General features: G+C 32.8%; 2 protein-coding genes across 2 annotated transcripts in view; both read right to left on the bottom strand.

Annotated features, from left to right (window-relative positions):
• RhoGEF64C (Rho guanine nucleotide exchange factor at 64C) overlaps positions 1–22,526 on the bottom strand; it is a 217,703-nt gene that overhangs the window by 173,136 nt on the left and 22,041 nt on the right. The window lies entirely within an intron of this gene.
• On the bottom strand, positions 989–2,817 carry LOC140756156 (uncharacterized). The gene is made up of 3 exons (XM_073091596.1): positions 2,438–2,817; positions 1,874–1,966; positions 989–1,790 (listed from the first exon to the last, which is right to left on the bottom strand). The coding sequence occupies exons 1-3, from the start codon at positions 2,524–2,526 to the stop codon at positions 989–991; spliced, it is 984 nt and encodes a 327-aa protein (XP_072947697.1). The 5' UTR covers positions 2,527–2,817.

Here is a 22,526-nt window from a genome sequence, read left to right as displayed (position 1 = left end):
GGCGGGAAACGGCAGATGTGAAGGACGATTTTTGTGGAGGTCATGGGATTAATTAAAAATAACTAACTGGATTCAAGTCTTTCATTGGAGATACCCCTAACAATATCTATGGAATCTTTGAACTCGATTTTTACCCACTTTGAACGGTCCGAGTAATTTAAAATTTTGAACAATTATCAAGAACTGATGACAATACACGATTTTCATAATATTATCCCATTCTCCTCATCAGGATTAAATTAATTTTCCTTGTTCGATTTTAGCGTTGGTTTTAGTTTTTAAACTATAATTATGTTATTTTGTGTTTGTAATTGTTATAATTACAGTCAAGTAGACAACAAAAATGCGTATTACACTTCAGTCTAAGCAATCTTCAGGACATTTTAATTATTTCGAAAAAACAATCGACAGATATTATATTAATTTGTATAGATTAGAAAAACCTATATGCCATAGGTAGCATAAACTTCAATGTAAGCAAGTTGATGGTTTGTTTGCTTACATTCTACAAGTGGTGGAAACGAGATCTATAAGATCTGCTTTTTATTGCTACGGGGTTTTATTAGAGATGATATTTATGCTTTGTTTACCCATTAAAGACAAGAAGTACATTGGAAAACGTGGTGTGATTATTATTATTATTAAACCACTAAATGTTCAAGTCAGATATTTTTGATTAAACTTTGCCATGAAATTGATTAGTATTGAAAGTTTGGCATGAATATATTACACATTATGTATAAAAAAATGTGAGCCGTCACGGGACGCCTGGCAGATGTGAAACATCGACATTATTTTGTAAAAGTAATATGCAGAAAAGAACATATTGTGATAGGAACTAAATATGTCATAATGATAAAATAAAATATTACGATCGCACAGTCAATTGCGCATGGCGACGCGTCGCCACACCGTACACACTACTGCATATAGACTGTATATATATACCGGCATGCGTCGCCACGCCAGAAATCGGTTTTACGTGCGGCTATAGATGTTTCACATCAAAATTGGGAATGCTATTTTTATCTAATGCTGATTTACAAGTAAAGCAAATTTTAAGTGCATCTACATTTTGCCTGTTAGTTATTGTGTTAATAATATTTCCAGATGCAGATGGTTTCTTTAAATCTTTTTCAAACCAAAGTCGATCGCAGATTGAGCAAGCATGTCCAAATTCATTATTTTTAAAGTTATCGTTAAAATATTCATGAGCTAATTTATGGTATCTAAATTGACTGTAGTTATTCGGAATTTCCGTAGTATTTGCACTTGATTGACTTCGTCCAATTTGCTGAAATACTTCAACTACTACATGCTGCATTTCTTCTAAACCAGATACATTTCGAGAATTTGTACTTATTTCATCTATTGTTGGATCGTTAATTATTTCTGTAAATTCGATGTTTGGAGAAGTAGATAATTCTGTAATCACATCTGCATTTTGTAGACGCCTTCTTCTTTCCGCTTCACGTTGTTTCAATTTATCTCTGTTCTGCTCCCTGTATCTTTGTTGACGTTCTCTTTTTTTTTGGAGAGCATTTAGTTCATTACCTTGATCATTTCTTTGAATGGATGATGGTTGTATTTTTTCCGAACCAGATGAACTTTGAGCAGTAATTATTTCTTCATTATTCAGTTCTATTCTATTCGTCTTTGAAGAGGTAGATGGTCCGGCAATACTTTGTGAATATTGTATGCGTTTTGTTCTTTCCGCTTCACGCTGCTTTAATTTGTCTCTGTTCTGCTCCCCGTATCGTTTTTGACGTTCTTTTTTATTATTATTTACTCTAAAAAAAATATATATAAGTGTTAAAAGAAGCTTAAATAAAAATTAGTATATTCTGGTACTATTAGATTTACAAAATCTTACATAACATTAATAGTATGTCTTGTGTTTAACTGATCTTGGTGACGTCCAGTTTCAATAATAATATTTTGTGACCCCTGTGATGATTGTTGGGTTCTGAAATATTTATAAAAAATATGTTATTAAAATATACAGAAAAAAATAAATTGGCTCCAATATATTAGTAAACTCAAGAATCTTAGCTAGTTATTTCAATATATTACTAAAATCGTAAATTATAAGTATCAATAATGAATGTTTCACAATAAATGCCACTATGATTAGAAAAATTAATTAATTTTTTAATGTTCATATTTATAACAAATAAGAAAAAACTTTCGTGCGCTGCACGCCATCAGCTGATTTTGAAATACAATTCTGTCAGTCTTAATAAATTTATTCTCTGAGAAGAATGACATTAAAATTAATTAATAATTTAAAAACATTGTATGCAATGATTTTTATATGAATTTTAATCTACCAAGATAGTAGATTTTACATTTGCTGGCGCTCAAAACACACCAAATATACGCGTGCTTAATGCACAGATAAATGCATACTTTAATTATAAAAAAATAATTAACTTACTGATGACTTGATGGTGTGTCATAGTGTGATTTTGCTTTCTTTGCAGAAGGCTGATCACTTTCACTCTCTAAATTATCACGGTCAGACATTTTATTATCAGAAAAATAAGCGGGCAATACTTAAAACATACAAAATACGTCAAGTGGTGTAAAACGAGTTAAAACGACTCCAGTCGCTCTCGCGCGGCGTAGTAATACACACGAATGTCACTGAACACGTTAAACGTCATTATTTTGAATTTTAAGCCTCAAAATGCCTTCTTGTGCAATGCATAAATGCAAAAATTATGCTCGAAAAAGAAACAAGATTCATGGAATCACCTATCACACGTAAATGAAGAGAAATTATTAAATTTTGTTTATTTTTCGTGTTCGATCCGCCATGATTACATGAGTAACCAGAAAGAGACAAAGTATGTTTTTGTCAATGAAAGTGATAAAGACGCAAAATGCATGGTCATTGCGTCTTTATCACTTTCATTGACAAAAACTTTCATTGATTGAATTGAACTGTCATAGATCAATGAAAAAATTTTCATTGATCTATGACCATAGATCAACAGAACAGAAATGACATTTTATTGAAGCTCACGATGTTCATACGTGTATGTTATAGTTTAAGATCCCACTGCTTAATTTTTATATTAGTATTTTAGTCGAAATATAACTTTTTATAGTTTATTTTAATAAAATAAAATCGATATATGGGAAATTATGTATCCTAATCTCTAAATTTTCTTCGATATCTGTGGTAAATAATAAAAAATATTACCATAAAATTTATATAGGATAGTATACGGTATTTTAAAATTTCTTTAATTGAATAAATTAACCTAAACATAATTTAATAAACAATCTTTGTATAGCCAGAAATTAATCCTCAAAAAGACCACGGTAAGATTATATAAAATTCGCATGTCACGATGTTAGTTACTGTACTCCTGCGAAACGCTCTTACTGATTTTCATCAAAATTTATATGCATATTCAGTAAGTCTGAGAATTGGCTACTATCTATCTATTTTTCATATCTCTTAAGTGATATGGGTTGTTCACCCTTAACATTTTTTTTATTTATATGGCAACACAATGTTTGCTGGGTCAGCTAGTACATTTATAAAATGTACACAACTTTGCAATTAATGGTCGTGTGTAAAATAAAACTGAAAATAATAAACATAAATTAGTAAAGATACTTCGCCGCCTTGAAATTGAATGAAGCCACAAACGGCTTATTAGTAAGTTTTTTTTGAATTCTTGACAAATAAAAACATTTTTAGAGAAAATTTACAAACTGCGTAACTTACAACTAATACTGCGTAATTTACATAATAGATACATAATAAATAATTATTTCAAATATTTTAGGGACATTTTAGCACGGAGACGTGGCAAAACTTTTTTACGCAACTATTTCAATTCTCAAAACTGGTACATTTTCTTGTTAGGAGTGAGTAATCTTTACTAATATACGATAATAAATATAAACAATTTTTAAATCGTATATTTTAAACCAGTCGATACATCTGTATAGATACATTCTTTCATCAAATTATATATTTATATAATAATAATTTATTTAGTTAAACTGTACTATAACATTTCTACGTAAACGATGTACTAAAACTATTATCGACAGTTCTGGACATTTTTTACCTTCTGTTCCATTATTTCATTGTCTTTGACAAGCATGAGTATCAATGAGAAATATACGTCCATACGTCCCGTTTTTAACGGGACAGTCCCTTTTTTCGATGCTTCGTGCCGTTGTCTCCGAAATGAACCGCTGCCATTGTCAATTAAGTAACAGTAAATATTATAATTGTGAAAAAAACATGGGGTGCTCCATTTATCAGTTTTCATAAAGCGCCCCACATTTTTTGCACAATTATACTATTTACTTTTCCTTAAATGATTCCTAGATTGAAAATTATTTTCTACTTTTTAGTTAATTTTATCATAAAAGCGTGTTTTTTATTATTTCTAACTATATTTTTAATAATAATTAAATTAATTAAAATAAAAAAATCGATGTCCCGTTTTGACTGAAGTAATCATTGGTCACTATATTCCATGGTCAATATTTACGTTTGCGTACACTTGAAACGCAAGGTCAAACACTAGTTGTCTTTTTTTATCACATTGTTCTAATAGCTCTGTCCCTTATAGAACATTTGTCTATGTAGTTAAAGGTAATCGTCGCCACGCCAGAAATCTTTTTTACGTGCGGCTATAGATGTTTCACATCAATAACATTTGAAATTAAAATAAGTTTACAATAATAATATAAAAAAAACCCTGTGTTGCTCCCAAGACTTTTGAAGATTTCCCCCGCGTCAAAAAAGGCTATCTCTGTACCTTACAATAATATGATATAAAATAAACAATTTTGGAAACATCCTCAATGTTCTTTTTGGTACCGGTTAGCGACCATCACGGTAAATTATTAAATAAACGGAAAGGTCGGAGCGGGCGTCACAAAAAGTATCGAAACTAATCTCAACCATTAAACGGACGGACGATGTTTTATATGTTTTGTTTGTATTAATTTTATACGTCATCAACAAACACACGTTCTTTATAAGAGCCAACGGATATGGGCACGTATATGAAAATAGCCATGTTGAGCATGACGTATAAATAACATTTAAATACGAGTAGAATCTTATCGCGAAATGATTTTACCTATTAGAGCCAATGGAAAATCCATGGTGGATGTTTTAAACAATCTGTAAGGTACAATGACTGCTGTACCAAATCCATATACCTACGAGTAGAATGAACATTCTAGCCGAAATCAAGCACATGTATGTTAACCGGCAACAACACCTTTCCAGTTCAATTTCAAGAACTGTTTCACAAGAATGCCACAACTATTTCTTCAGAAATGGTTGTGGCATTCTCTCCAATCGAACCACATCGATTCTACTTTCAACATGCTAATCTATGACTTTCAACTTAACTTTAGCTTAACTTAGTATGTTTGTACTTATGAGTATTAGTTTATTAACATCTATCTTAGTAAATATGTACCTAGTCACAATTCGGCTTTCAATCTGCAGGATGTTAGTACCAACTTCATAGACAAAATACCCAATAGCATCTGATCACGCGTACGTGATCTCACGCGAACTCAGCTTCCTGTTGATCTGGAACGCTACAGGATGTTTGATGTGCGAAAACGGTTTGTCGGTTACGTATCATGGCTCGAACGGATATTTTGAATTAACTGTTATTAACATTAGTTTAATTGTTGATGGAATGGATCGATTACTAAATAACAAATAATGTGTAATGTAGCGGGATAATTTGAGTAATTTTGTCCTAATTTCAGCTATTACATGTATCTAGCAGTTGTGTGTACCAAATAAGGTTTATAAAATATAGTTAATTAATAACGTACGGAATCCTAATAAGGCTACCCTACATACTTTATCACTTTTTAAGGGAACCGAAAAATTAGCGTACAGCACAAAGATTAGCTTTCTATTGAAAGAATTTCAAAATGGATGACACAAAGAAGATTATAAAGATATTTTTATCCATAATAAATATTAGTTTAAACAGACCAGTACCTTAAATGTAACCAGCAGAGAAAGTACTGAACATCATATCTGCTAATAATATCTCCAACGCGAGTTGACTAACGTACTTTTCACTTTGATATCTGACGTTGACTAATTAGGTATCATTCGACTAACGAAGTTACGAAACCGAGTGATTGCTGTTAAGGTGTGACTGAACGCATACTAGTTGTCACTCATGACTTTTCTTAAATAATACTTATGGTAATATTTATTTTTATAATTATTTTTTTATTAAGCATTTACTTACAAAAACTTTGCAAAAGTCCTAAATAAGGCTGAGGCCCTTGAAATTGGAAGTTAGATATTTCACAACCAAGCCATCTTTTGCCTAAGACCTAAGTATTACGGTTATAGCAGTCATAGAGGATACTGTTACGTTATGACACCCCATTCACCCCATAAGCGTAAGTATTAAGTTTTAGTCTCTTATACCCAACCTTCAGTAGATAGTTTGGTTGAATAAACATAGTTTTTTATAATAAATATTGCGAGGTACGTGAATGACATTTAAACACCTGAGAATATACGACTTTATTTATTCACAGTCGAATAATTTCAGATTTATTTTCAATAGATGCTATTTTCATAACACTTTGAAAACTACTAAAAATATAATTTAAAGTTGAATATGATTGCAAAAAATTTTATTACGACTATATATATTTTTTTAAATATTTTCGGGTTAAAATGAAGCGTATATTACTCACTGAACTATTATTGTCACTGAACAACGTCAAATGAATGTAGAGTATTTTATATATCGTTTCAGTTTACCAATTGAATTCAACTTAATACAACAACTTCACCTAACTATGAATAAAAAGAATCACGCCAAATGTAGTGATACATTTAAAAATAATTCCGCAGACTTATTTTTTATATTAAAGATGTATTAAACGATAATACACTTTATGTTATGGCAAGTGGCAACTGCCATCCATCGATATTTCTGATCAAACCCACATAGGATTAGAGTACTACAGGAAAGCAGGCATAGATGATAGTTGTCAGTAAATAAGCGACCTTAAGAAATAGTGTTATGGAATTACAAACAGACACATAAATTTAATCAATTTTAAATATTATCACAACCTGTTACTGTTGCGATACTGAGATATTACATTCGTAATTACTATTAGTTAGTTCTCGCATACATTATATTATGACATATTACAAAGTTATCGTCATTAACATAATGACATTACAATTAACGATGATTTGTAAATATGTTAATAGTGTCAAACGCCGTATATTGTAAGTATCGGAACATATTGTGCCTGAGGTCATCCACAGATGCGTTACGTTACGTTACGTTATATTGAGTTACACCCTTCGAACCAGTACCCTTAACATAAGTTTTCAAAACATCTCACAATTTTACGTTACGTTTAATCAATCCATTATTCTGTTCCGTTAGCTTCAGTAAACTGAGTGAGCAAACGTGACAATAAGTAAGTGCTCAAGTCTTTTTGTCTGCCTCACATTTAATGTTACGTTACTGATACCATAGTTCTGATACAATCCGCTAGGGGCTCTGATTGGAATTAGTATAGGCAAATACGTAAACAAATACCAAAACAGTCATATTTGTTGAAACATAAAAACTCATGGTAAGGGTTCAGTACAGAGCAGCACTTAACACTGTTGTTATCAAGCAGAATTAGCGGATCTGTTTCCAAAGTAGAATCACAAAGGATTCCTTCAATTACGTATTTCAAAACATTAAAACTAAACGTGTAAGCCCTAGGAATGCCAACGCTGAACTCGTAAACCCGTACACAAGCACTTTCGTTCGCTGTTTAACCAAATTTAATCAGCGTCTGGCGTTACGGGCTTTCTATTGACGACGTGTGCGTGAATGAACGAGACTCGCTTGTTAAGTCTATTAGATTCATGAATCGGTCATACGTATACACCATCGCAAACTGATATCGTGTCATAAGGTATATTCTTTATTATTATTATTTATATATTTAACGAATAACGATAGGCAGGCCACCTGCTGGAAAGCAGTCACCGCCGGCTCTGGAGGAGAACTCTTTTTGCACCCCTCTTGAAGAGTCCCATATCATAGCGCTCAGGGAATACTTCAGGAGGAAGATCATTCCACATTTTGCACGTACGCGGCAAAAAATTTGAATGATATTTCTTTATGTTGTTAACTAGCTTTTACCCTCGCTTCGCTCGCTGTCTGAGGTTTTATCTATCCATTAGGAACAGCACTTGTTTTCAGGGTAAAAGGTACATCCTGACAACAAGTGTACAATTTTTCATGACATTCGATCATGTAGTTAAAGTGTAGCAAACAAACACTTAAACTAACAAACGAACTCACATTCGCATTTATATATTAGTTTGGTTAATTCCAAAAATACTAGTCAACAGTGGTAGGCATATGCGGTCACCCTACACCTACTGGTTTGTTATCTGACAGGCCCACAATACGTCAGATGTACTTCACATTTGACGGATTTGTGGCCCACCTCGCATGTGACATGCAGACTGCCTACACGCCATAATAGTGTTGTGATTGATATGCCTGAAAGGGTGCGATTATAAACATGAAGATGTAAGTACGATTATAATGGCACTGATACTATAATCTATGGTTAGATATTTGTGATAAAGCGTAAGTAACTATACGATTATAACCAGGTTATATATATATTATACTAGCTGACCCGAGAAAAGTTGTATTGCCATATAAATAAAAAAATGTTAAGGGTGAATAACTCTTATCACTTAGGGGTATGAAAAATAGATAGTAGCCGATTCTCAAACCTACTGAATATGCATATAAAATTTGGTGAAAATCGGTAAACCCGTTTCGGAGGAGTACGGTAACTAACATTGTGACACGAGAATTTTATATATAAGATTATATAAATACTAATCTATGAATATAAATTAAAGCTAAAGCACATAATATTGTTAAAGTGTGTTATGGATAAGCAAACCAACACATTTACAACAATAAAACCCTGAAATAAAAACAGAAGATAAATTAAGGCTAAATACGAGCTACTGGATGCATTTCTATTCCTACTTTACAACCAAAATATACATCTGCATATCATGTAAAATATAAGTACATTACCCTTACCATGAGTTTTCAAAACATCCCACAATTTTACGTTACGTTTACTCAATCCATTATTCTGTTCCGTTTGCTTAGTAGAATGAATAAACGTTACAATAAGTAAGTGCTCAAGTATTTTTGTCTACCTCACATGTTCGCAAAAAAGAGAGACAAAACATAAAGCGCTATTTTGTCAATTTAGACGTTTAATGTTACGTTACTGACACTATAGTTCTAATACAATCCGCTAGGGGCGCTGATACGAAATTGAATGAGCAAATACGTAAACAAATACCAAAACAGTAATATTTGTCAAAACGTAAAAACTCATGGTAAGGGTACTGGTCTCTCAGAAAAGTTCCTTATCCAAATATCAGTTCATTACTATGCCATATTATATGGCATTCACAACTCAAATGATTGTATAATAATAATAGTATCTAAATAGATGTGTATGACCTGAACTATTACGTAACTACTGCATTTACATCGTCATTAAAAACTACTTACTTCATAATACCAATTGAAACTCATGAAACGTGTTAGCGTTCAAAGTTTAAATGCTTAAAATGAAATAATATCTTATGAAACGGCCCGTAACGTGTCAACAGAATATCAAAATGTACAGAACGGTTTTCGGCTCCATTCCGAATTTAGAATTCAAATATCACCCAATGTTCTTTAAATATTGTTGAGATATAAAGTATTACCTTCCACAGTCATTTGAAAATAATCACAATTTCTATCTTGTCGTTTCTATTTTGAAGAATGTTGTATGTTTTGAAGAACGTTCCGACTCAGTCTTTACGGTTAGAATTGTATGTTTTGGTAACCTAATATGTTCCCATATTATTTATTAGCAGGTAGACTAGATCGTTTGTTAACTTAGTTACATAACGTTATCAACCCTACCTCACCCTTTATACCAGAATACAGTTACCACAGTTAAATTTTAAAAGATACAAATTTGCACATGTATGGAGTTTCTTTCGCCGCTTCTTCGCTTTAAACGCCTTCCAATTCGGTGGTAGTTTGTTGATATTCAAAAAGTGTTCTATATGAATCAATTTTGAATAAATGGATTTGAATTTGAATACTGGATCAAGAACAAAGGCCCTTTCTAAAACTAACACAGTCTCGTTTTCCAAGATCTACAGACGCCGTATACACCATCTATGTATTCCTTTACTCTAGGACTGTCAAAGTTCGAGCTAAAATTCTTTTGTAAGAAGAATTGCATAATGTAAGACGTTTACACGAAGTTAACAGGTAAGTGACACTAATGTTACATTTGAGATGGAATTAGTCTTTTCGCTTTTGTATTATTCGCGTTTTAGTTTTTCACAACGCTGCCACAAAGGATGACGATGTCAGTCTTATTTCGACATTAGTAAGGTTTTAAAGTGTTGCTAAGGACTGGTTTATTTCTGTGTTCTATGAAAATGTTGAAAATAATATAAGCGTCTAATATTTTTGTAACTTAATAGGTAATTGAATTATATGTTTTATTAAGAATTCGTTACACAAGTTATGTGTCCTTTTAGAGTTGTTTTATATGTGGATTCGATAACTTTATTTCACTAAGATTGGCAATCGATACATATTGACATCTTGATTAATGTGGTATAGAAATTAATATCGGGAAGTAGATTGAATAAAGAAATAAAGCTAGTCACACACTTTAAACTCAAGCTCTTAGTTTAAAGAAAAATTAAGGTAAAACTATACACGCATAATAAATATATGCTTAATATTTACACGAACATAATTTAAACAAATCCAACGACACCTCATATATTAAAATCCGTCAAGCCTTTGGGGCTGTAGGACGTTTTAAAGAATGAGACACATACATACGTACATACATACATACATACAAACATTATCCTCCGCAATGAAGTAAAAAGTTGGTAAACAAAATTAAAAGAACAACAATATTCACAATGTTCGTCTGATCACTTTTATTTATGCGAACAGATCATGAGGTCATTGAACCTGTCGTTTCCATGTGACGCAGGTTTAGAATTTTATTTTTATCTCTCTCTAACGTGCCTAAGTACATACACACAGAGTACTATAACAAGACAATTGACGAATAAACAGACGGAAAGCAAACATGTCCGTAATGGTGGTGAAAGTTAGTTCCTTTTCTCACGGCAAAAGATGTATTCAGATGTACTCGTATTATGCGGAAACGATTAACTAACTTAAGTGCCTAAGTAAGGACCTTGATGATTGCACGACTATCTATAGAAATAATAAAGTTTGAAATTTGAATAAAAATAAAAAGGACATTTTTTTTATTTATTACGCTTTATTGACCAATATAACCACCTCCTTTTTGAAGCCGTTTAAAAATAGTTGTACAATAGGCGGACTTAATGCTAAGTAACATTTTCTACCAGTCAACCTTCAGGATGTGCAGAAAATATAAAGGCAAAATACGAAAAAAAAAATAAAAAGGATTGAAGGATATAAAGAGAAAGTCAAACATGAGAATATAAAGAAAAGAGATTGAAAAAAAGGACATGTTAATAGATATATGACAATTTATTTGCATAATTAAAAAAAACCGATTGCTGACAAAATTGCTGAACCGATTTTAATAATATTTCTAAGAAGGCTTAAAAAATAGACCACATTGGCACTAAACTCGAGAACCTGCAACCTTCGCATGCGAAAACAAATGATACTTTAAGTAAATATCTTTACGTAAATATAGTAAATCTTATCTTAGAATATTGTCTAACATCTTATGGAAACATAGTCGTGATTATATCTACCGGAAATGGATTTATCGGCATTGAATCCACTCAAACGTTTATTTTAATTTATCTACTTCCGATTTATGCGTATATTTTTATTTGTTGATAGGTATAGTTTAAAATAAAAAGGTTATTCTAGCTTTGGAAGATGCTAGAGCCTTTTGTGGTTCAACTCCGGAGGCTCTACCGCGACACCTATTTCTGCTAACAGCAGTGTTAAACGCTGTTGCATTCCGATTCGAAGGGTGTGGTAAAGGAGATATACTTAAGCTAATCATTCCAACTAGTCCTTTGAGGGAGGAATGCATCTGACGCTGACCTCAAGTTAGAATCTAATCTTATATCAGGTTGATTGCAGATATAGGTACATGGAGGACTCAAAATAATACAATACGTATTTGATGTTATTTATTTATTTTGAAAATATTTGTATATTACCTATTAACATCACAATGAACATAATTCACCTAAATTCCATAACTTTTGATCATTACTGCATATATTATTGTGCAAATAAATACAGTAACGCTACAATTTAGCATTTAAATAAAATAATCATTGTAACAGTCAAAACCTACAAATGTTCGCTAATTAATACTGACACTAGTAAGAAGTACTGACGCTAACTTGTCTTCCTCAAGATAAGTATGATATTTACTCTGATTGACGATACAGGCACCTCAGGTGGTCGACACAGGATGATTGTTACAAAAAAATCGATTATTTTTTGTATTTATTTAATTATTTATGCACACATAGACAATTAATACAAAAGACTTACAAGTAATTAATTAAAAAATCAAAAAACCCGACTGTACTATAAAAGCTGAAGTAGAATTTTCAAAAACGGTGAAATAGGCGTTTTATTATTTTTATCCAGAAGGCCAAATACAAAGTTTCATAGTAGGTATCTGCTTCAAAATCAAAATATGTTCAAACAACATTATCCTATGTTATCCTTGTAGTGCTCATTTACGCTATATAAAAAACCTATTAGTAAAATTCCAGCACTATAAAGTTCAGCGGTTTCCCTTTGCGTTGATCTTTATCACAGCAACACTACTCATTTAGTTAGACAATCATCTCGATGAGTTATATATATGTATATATTAAATAATGTATGTGTAATCTCTTTTAAGTTCCTTTATTTTGATATCCTACTCTATAGGTTTGGTTAACTTTTTTTAAAACGTGTTACTATTGCGCAAAAACAATCCACCATTTACGCTCCATAAAATATATAACTTCAGTAATTCAAAGTTCCGGTCATTATTTTACCTCGTAATGGGTAGAATTTCATTATTTTTATCCAACAAGCCAAATACAAAATTTCATAGTGTTTACTTCAAAATTGACGATTGTTTAAATAAACTTCTAACCCTTATTTTACCCTCTACGGGGCTAATTTTTTGGATGGGGATAAATAGGTGCGTCCTTGTTCCTATCCAGAAAGCCAAAAACAAAATTTTGTTATAGTTGCTTCAAAATTAAAGGATTTAAAAAAACTGTTTTCTCCTATTTTACCCTCTTAGGGGTAGAATTTCCAAAAGGCCTTTCTTAATATTTATTTACGCTATATAGCGAACCTTTGTGCAAAATTTCAGAACTCTAAATTGAGCGGTTTTGGCTGTACTTTAATTTCTGAAAAATGAAAAAGTCGTTTAGTTAGTCAGTCAGTCAGTCACCTTGCTGTTTTATATATATACAAATATGATTTTATAATCTCCGTTTAATTTCCTTTTATTTGATATCCTACTCGACCGGTTCGGTTAAGTTTTTTTTTTAAATGTGTTAGTATTTCGCGCCAAAAAACCGCCATTTTGAAGTTTTTTTTCTAACACCTATCTAAGGACACTCGGGTCATTGAGACGAATATAATGACACCTTTATTGTCGACATTCATCCAGCAGTTTGTTAGATCGGATCAAATAAAGAAAGACAAACATACAAGATACGCGCGAAAAACATAACCCTTCCTTGGCAGTCGGGTAATAAATAATACTTCGTGCAAAGGTAGCTAACGAAATACCTTCCAGCAGACCTGTAAAAGGAGATGGGTTAACAAATTTTATTTAACGGGTGTTTTGTAACTAAAAGAACGTTAACAGTATATTTTTGATCTTATTTGTCGCTTCAAAAATCAGTCACGGCTGAATGAAATGCAACAAACTCTTATAATTGGATCCAGAGCGAAATTGCGGGCTCAAATATTAAAATCATGTTTTACTCGTTAACATAATATCATCACAACGAAATCTGAGGACTTGTCTCATGGTAACAGTTTGAATAGTAAACGAGTATGGATGAGTGTAAGAACAAACTTCATATAGAATCCATAGATTAGTAAAGATTATTCACTCCTAACAAGAAAATGTACCCAGTTTTGAGAATTAAATAGTTGCGTAAAAAAGTTTTGCCACGTCTCCGTGCTAAAATGTCCCTAAAATATTTGAAATAATTATTTATTTATTACGTAAAATACGTAATTATTACGTAAATTAGTTATTTATTCGACAATTTTCTCTAAAAATGTTTTTATTTGTCAAGGAATCAAAAAAAGAACTTACTAAAATAAGCCGTTTGTGGCTTCATTCAATTTCAAGGCGGCGAAGTATCTTTACTAATCTATGATAGAATCCATAACTTACCTTATTTTGTTAAACAAAATTAAAGATTTTGATTGACATTTTTAATGGACCCCGCTGACATATGAGCACTAATTACCTGATTAGGTGATACAATATTATCATGTATCTGGAGGCACGGAAGTGCCTCCGCCAAGTCAAGCCTATATTTTGACGAAAGTAATGCAAAATATCAAGTTATTCTTAAACGCTATCTTGCATAAAAATATCAGTTCAGTTCTCGTGATTAATATTTTACTACGCTTTATTTACCTTCACCTGCATGTATCTAGGTATGTATGTATGTACCGGAATCTTGGAACTTGATTTTTAACCACATTGAACGGTCATATTAATTTAACATTTTAAACACTTATCAAAAACCAATGATTTATACACGATTTTAATAATTATGTTCCATTCCACTCGTCAGGATTGTCTAAATTAACGATTCCCTATGCGATTGTAGCGTGGTTTTAAATTTTTTAAACTATAACTACGAAGAATCCTATAATATTTAGTCGTTCCTCGCTTACCCGTCGTCGGTGGGACATTCCGGTTAACCATGTTACTAGGTCACCAGACAAACGTTAATGAGACAGCATGTGCTCTTGTCATGCGTGGAACAAAAGACATTATATTTAATACACTATTTAAATTTTGCCAAGATTCGGGAAATGAACTGCGAATGCAACTGTTGGGCAACGGTATTAAGGGTTATTAAAGTAAAAACATGTGTCATAATATTTGAATAACAGTTTTTTTATAAAATAGGAGAAGCAAACAAGCTTGCAGTCGATGGTATGTGAACCGCCCATAGACTAACTCAATATAGAAGAAGTGAGGACCAAGAAAGTCATTTCAAATGTAACTCTTGCACCGAAACTCAAACCAACCTTAACACTGGAAATAATTATATTTTTAAAACTAAAAACCACGCTAAAATCATTAATCTTGATTCGCACAAGGAAAATCATTAATCTTGATTCCTGACGATCCTGATAAGGAGTATGGGATAAAATTATTAAAATCGTGTATCGTCATCGGTTCATGATAATGGTTTAAAATTTTAAATTAATTGGACCGTTAGAAGTGGGTAAAAATTGAGTTCAAAGATTCCGTTACATACATACATACATACAACCCAAGCTAAAAAAAGCGTTGTAAAAAGTGAAAGAGTTACTTCAGATTAATTCTTTGGAAAGAAAACTAAAGAAACAGGGAAAGTCCACCTTTATTACATAAACTGACTTCCGAAAAAGTTTACGAGGACAAAAGCTTCCAAAGAAGATTTTAAGTATTTGTAACGAATCTTGTTCGTATTTTTACAAATCAAGGTATCAGCCATATGCTTGTATAAGTAAATCTTATATATAAAATTCTCGTGTCATAGTGTTAATTACCGTACTCCTCCGAAACGGCTTTACCGATTTTCACCAAATTCTATATGCATATTCAGTAGATCTGAGAATCAGCCACTATCTATTTTTCATACACCTAATTGATAAGAGTTGTACCCTTAACATTTTTTTATTTATATGGCAACACAACGTTTGCCGGGTCAGCTAGTTTTAATATAAAATAACTTTGACTTTCTACGCTCACTATAATATGAACTCATCATGGTATTACGTGATAAGGAAAAGAATTCGATGGTGTTATGCATGATGCAGCATACTTGTAACATTTATTTATTTATAAGTGTTAACGACAATTGAATAGATGCTTTGATTGTGCAAGAAGTATTAAATAAGTGTTTTCATTATAGTAAAAGGCACATGTTAGGATTATAAGAAGCAGAAATTAGCAGAGGCAGTTAGTAAGTAAGTGTAAGTCGTTAATTTTAGTGTTTATAGCCATCCTACCTACGCTGTCTAGGGGCGGGAATAAGTTAACAAGTCGAAAATGCACACTTTTCTTCGCAGCTATTTATACTCTTTGGTGAGAGAGTTATTGAAAACTTTACGGTGACGTGTGTGCGGTAACACCCGTTAACTTACCTATTTATTAACCCTATACATTAAACAAACTTAATGCTTATGATTATTGTATATGTAGGTCGACTTATCAACATATTCACCCCGGATATCCATATATCTTACTTACATTTCAGTAAATATGTACAATTGTACACCTTAAATAAATATTTTATAAAGTATTCGAAATAACAATAAAATTTGCTAAGTTTCCAAGTTTTACGAGTATAGATGCCAAAAGTATGCCATAAAAATTGAATTTACAGAAATTGAGTTCAATACGGTTTGCCTATTAATTACTCTACTAATAGTAAAAGCAACAGAACTTGCACCACCGATAAAAAAATGTAGGGTTTACAAAATCAAACCGTCGACAACCCTGGCGTCAACTCAGTCGCGTATAAATCGAGATTTCTAGCGAGTGAAGTGTATCGGGATCGATCTCGTTACAGGGGCTAGTGAGGCGTGACGGAGAGGTCGATACCAGATCCGTGGCTGGCCTGCATTTCAATAAAATATTAATAATAAATTCATATTTATTGCAGCGATCCGCTTGCAATTTAATTAAACTGTCTACTCTTATAAGACTAAACTATCTGAGGAGAATGATCGTTGGGGTTTAGACGCAAAAAAATAAGTTTGTTGATAGATTTAGATGTTGGGTCCATTTGTCATTTTCTACTATTAAATGTTTTTATTATCCTATCCTATCCTATAAAAGCCATCCATAGCGTAGTTTAATAAAAAATCGGCTTCTTTATCGAGGGTGCGAGGTTCTAATCCCAGGCACACACCAGTAGTATATTTAGCTTATGTAAATTAATTATCACTAGAAAATCATCGCTAGGAAACCTTCATGTCTGAAAGCTCTTTATGAAATAGTTCTAAAAGGCGTGTGAAGTCCACCAATTCGCACTTAGCCAGCGTGATGGACTATGGCATAATCCTTTGACTATGGCCTGGGATTTGAATCTTGGAACTCTCGATGCCGAGTTTCACCCACTAGGCTATCGTTTGATATGATATATTAATGATAGTTTGAATGTACTTATTATATTCGCTCGGGCGTTACTTTAACTTATAAACGAGGTCGTCTGAAAAAGCCTTACGATACCTAGTTATAAACCTGCCGTTTTAGATGTATGGTATACGCTAAATGTTAAAGGTAAAGGCTGCCAGTTCGAATTAGTGGCTATTGTAGGTATTACTATTGTACCTATAATGTATACCAATATGTCACAAATATGTAACACACTTCAACCTTATTGTAACCATACTAATCTATGATAGTAACTTGGCTTAATTTACTTAACCTAAGCTTTTCTAAGGGTAAACTTTACTATATAGAAGTAGCAACAGTCCACCTGATGGTTAATGGCTTTTACCGCCCATGGGCATCTGTAATCCACCTCAGAAAGTAGAGCCCACCTGTGGCCGACCACAGATGCTTTGCCTATGAGGACTATTTATCTGAGGATATAGATATCCTGCCACTCTGCCTCAGATTTCCTGCCACTGCCTTTAATGAATATCAAACCATTATGATATCATGGCGTAACACCGAACACTAGAGGTGCGGCCGGCTAGCTTTACTGGCAATTCGAGAAACGACAGTAGCAGGAAATCGCATCTGCAACACTAGCGATATCATGACCACGCTTTTTAAACCAGAACACAGCACTTAAAACTGATGTTATTAGGCAGAAACCGTGCAGAGTGGACAAAGGGTCCTATCAGACTATTAAAAGCACTATGTTTATTCTTTTTATTGTATCTATACATAAATATATGTTCGCGCTAGTAAATTACCGCGACATTGACACCTAAGCCACAGCCGGATCTGAAACTAGTACCTAAGGTTATCAGCACAATCAGTCACTACAGTCGTGTATTCCAGTAGCGATCAACCTTGAGGTTTGTGGTCGAACTCGATCGGGTGTCACACTGCAAGCGGTTTGCACGCCGCGGTTTAAACGCTGGGTTTATTGACAATATGCTTATCGTAAGCTGCTAACATGCTTATAGTAAGCGCCGGATTTTGAAGGATCGATTTTAATAGGATTTCATGTCTACAGTATTACAATTTTGTTTACCGATTTTACTGTATGTATTAAATTAAAAATAAAGATTTATTAAGTTAAATGAAGGTATTTCAAAATTTTAGCTCTCACTAAGGCGTTCCTACTTAGTCCCTGAGGACTAAGTAGGAACTGTTGCCACTGATGGCAACGAATCTGTGAATCGACCTCAGGAAGACTCCATGGACAGTAATGGCCTCTTAGCATCATGCAGCATGCTCGTTTGCCTGTTTCATTTTATAAAAAAGAAATAAATGATAAAACGCTGTAAGCTTAAAAGGCAAAACGCATCTTCAATCGTAACAGAAACAAAAAACCCAACAATAATTTATAAGTTCTCATAAAATTAGTTAAAAAATCTCTTCACTCTCCATACTGTTACATCAGGTATCCATAGACAATTAAAATGCAAAACACGTGTATTCGTGACTTTATGAATTACAAAATCATGAAATCTAAGGAAAGATAACATCTGGAGGAGGATAATAATTCTGTACACGTTATAAACTGGAAACGATTAAAAAACAACCGGCCAGGTCCTTGACACTAAAAGCAAGTTGTTTATAGCTCTCGTTTTGACCACAGACAATATAACTTTTTTAAAAATTGTATCATTTATTCATATAAATTATCTGTGAAGGATTCAGTGTGTGCACTTTATTTAAAACATTATTTTAATTATATATTTTTTGGAAATTAAAAAGTCTAAATTTAAAAATAGAGAGCGATGACAATTGTTTTTATTTGCGTTATAAAATTTATAATGTGGTAGAATTTATTGCACCGTGTGTAGAAAACGGATACCCCTGTTTTTGTATATTTTGAATGCGACAAAAAATGGCAGCCCCCTTAATTGTGATAAATGCAATAAAACGTCAAACTGTTTAAGTTTTTGTAACACTTCATAAAGAGCAATCTGTGATCGGTCACACCGCGGTCAATGACCCGACACGAAATCTAACAATTTTCCACTTGGAGTGGCATTTCGAAAACATCTGTAGTTTGCACTACGGAACAATTTTATCTTCGTCATCTCTATCACAATTGTATGAGGCCTATTTTCCTCTGATGGGAAGCATTAAGAAAATTGCTTAAGACCTGTCTCTGCTTCACTGGATCGTTAAAACGTTTGTCAAACGTAATTTCTTTGTACAGTTAGGAACTTTCTGTCACTATTTTATCCGTGGCGTTCATAATTTCCTTCATTTAAAGGAAATTCTTTCGATGGTAGCCTCAAATGAACTATTTTCAGCCTTAACTTGGTGTATTAAGTCGCCTTGTCGATAAACGCATTGCAATCAAGAAAGAAAACTAATGATAATTTCCAATGACGCTCAAAAGCAGGGATCTAAACTAGTAGCATTATATTTTAGATTTTCTAATTAGTCAAGTGTTCTCAAACTTTTTACAAGAGTAATAAATACGTCGTTGTTACACTAATTCACAAAATCATACACCAATTCACAAAAGAATGCGAGTGTCTTTAAAACATAAGGATTGTCCTGAAATTGGGCCTTATTTTTACTTATTTTTTTTTAATTAGGCCTTACTATTTTAGGCTTTATTTTGGTCTGAAATCAAAGATGGCCATAACCTCCTAAGGTACAGATTTCCGCAGTTCAATATGCAAGCGCGTTCTAATTGTGGTTGGACAAATTTACTATCAAAAGCACGACTATGTGTGTCAGGGCTAATAGTTTAGTCTTTACAAAATGTAAAAGTAAAGTAAAAGTCTATTGAAATCTTACTTTTAGTAGACCTCAATTCTATAATGATGGTGACCATTGAGTGACACACAACATATTTTTGAGTGAAAATGAATGTAGCAGAAATCTTATATATAAAATTCTCGTGTCACAATGTTAGTTACCGTACTCCTCCGAAACGGCTTTACCGATTTTCACCAAATTTTATATGCATATTCAGTGGGTCTGAGAATCGGCTACTGTCTATTTTTCATACCCCTAAGTGATAAGAGTTGTTGACCCTTAACATTTTTTTATTTATATTTCCACACACCGTTTACTGGGTCAGCTACTATGTGACATTCTTTGGTATACCCTGCAGCTCAAACAGCATGATGGATTTTAACATAGAGGTGTCGGATTCATCTAAATTGTGTGACAAATTCTATATTTTTAAGCATTCTAGCTTTTTTTTTATAAAAATTCTCAAGATAAAATTTTACATACAATACTTTCTTATACAATTGATAATGAACAGAGGAGCGTATGCATTAGTATAAGGGATGTACACTCATATACATAATAAGGTGCTAGATTCCTCTAATGTACTTAAGATTCTAATATATTCCAGACAGATTGTGCGTACCTTGATAAAGTATGCAAAAAGTTAATAGAATGAGGCGTTCCCATAAAACATTCCTGATGGGTTAAGTATTTCATATCTATAACAAAAAATATAGTAATAAATATGGATAAGTATTACCCACAATAACTTATAGAGTATAATAAGTATTATTTTTATACGCTGGTAGATCCCTTTGTGGTTCGACTATGGCGTCACCAACGCCACATCTATTTCTGCCTGATAACAACAGTGTTAAGCGCTACTGTATTACGGTATCAATACAATACAATACAAAAATGCTTTATTTTACACCAACTTATAAATGACAAATATTCACATACATATAATGAAAAGTACAACAGGCGGTCTAATCACTTAAAAGCGATATCTTCCAGACAACCATAGAGTTATTGAAAGAAAAACATTTCAGATACAAGAAATATCAATGTGGTACGGAAGACATAATTGTCTGAGTCATTCCAGCTTAGGCCTTATGGTAGCGGCGCATTTGTTGCCGACGTCAGATGGGAATCTAATCTTAGGTGTCTGGGGTTGATAACTATTGTCCGTGGACGGCAGTAGCCACTTACCATCAGATTGACTGCATGCTCGTCTACTACTCCTATTACATAGAAATCTATATAGAATAGCTGGAAGTAAATGTAAAAAATATGACCAAATGTTTTTCTTTGAAACGAACTTTTTGTTTACGCAATATTTGAAAGTAGAAATTGACAAAAACTACATTTACACTGTTACATTACATTCTAATCGAAACAGCTGAAACACTTGGAAACATGACCGAGGCGAATTTAAGAAAAGCCTAGATTCATTTAGGTTACAAGCATTACCTAACTGTGAATTTTAACAAGCAATTTGAAAGATTAAAGAGAATTGAACTCGAGTTAGCTACACTTAAATTAAATTTCAATTAGTAAAATTAAATTTCAGAGACTAACTTAAAGAATGATGGAATAAAAATCTCGAAGTAAGTATAAGTAAATTTATAGATTGCAGAAATCTTTCTGGATTGGCGAGGCAGCCCTAGTACATCTTTGTGTCTGTCCTATTACATTATTAAAAATATACACGACGAAACTTTTCTTTTTTTTTTGGAAGTCGAAACAGCTACGTTCAAATTTGATGCAAGTGGTAATACAAGAGATAATGACACGTTCCAACTTAATTCAGAGGAATAGTAACATACTCGTATGTGTCAGTGACACCGAATTAGATCACTATAGTAGAACTATCATATTAGGTGAACTTTATTCGTATTTTCTAATTCCATTACACTAATAACATTTTTTTTTGTTTAACGATTAAGCAGACGTGCTAGCTGATGGAAAGTAGTCATCGCCGCCTATGAACATTTGCATTTGGATAAAAACTCTTTTAGCGCTCCGGGAATACCTCAGAAGGAAGCTCATTCCACATCTTGCACTCGGCGAGAGCATCCGTGCAACATTTACTTTGTCAAGCCTTTCACAAGCAGAGTATAGCAATTCTACCACTTAGGCTATAAGCAGTAAAAGACGACGCCGCCGTGGAACTTAAACAACATTTTACACAAATAAGCCTACTTATTTATCAGTCTGCTTATTTTTGTAAATCTCTTGAAAGCCTTTGATTGGTTTAATACTTCCATCCTGAATGCCTTCCATCACTTAGG

Source organism: Epargyreus clarus, unplaced genomic scaffold (assembly GCF_041222505.1).
Source record: "Epargyreus clarus isolate Ecla_fem2 unplaced genomic scaffold, WU_Ecla_fem_2.2 ptg000034l, whole genome shotgun sequence".
NCBI classification, from domain to species: domain Eukaryota; kingdom Metazoa; phylum Arthropoda; class Insecta; order Lepidoptera; family Hesperiidae; genus Epargyreus; species Epargyreus clarus.
The sequence above is the reverse complement of the archived record's forward strand: the minus strand, read 5'-3'. Positions and strand labels throughout refer to the sequence as shown.

Coding starts and splice junctions, on each gene's coding strand:
- LOC140756156 (XM_073091596.1), bottom strand. CDS start 2,526: ATGTCTGACCGTGATAATTTAGAGAGTGAAAGTGATCAGCCTTCTGCA. Junction 1,967..2,437: donor GACACACCATCAAGTCATCA/GTAAGTTAATTA, acceptor TAAATATTTCAG/AACCCAACAATCATCACAGG. Junction 1,791..1,873: donor AGACATACTATTAATGTTAT/GTAAGATTTTGT, acceptor TATTTTTTTTAG/AGTAAATAATAATAAAAAAG.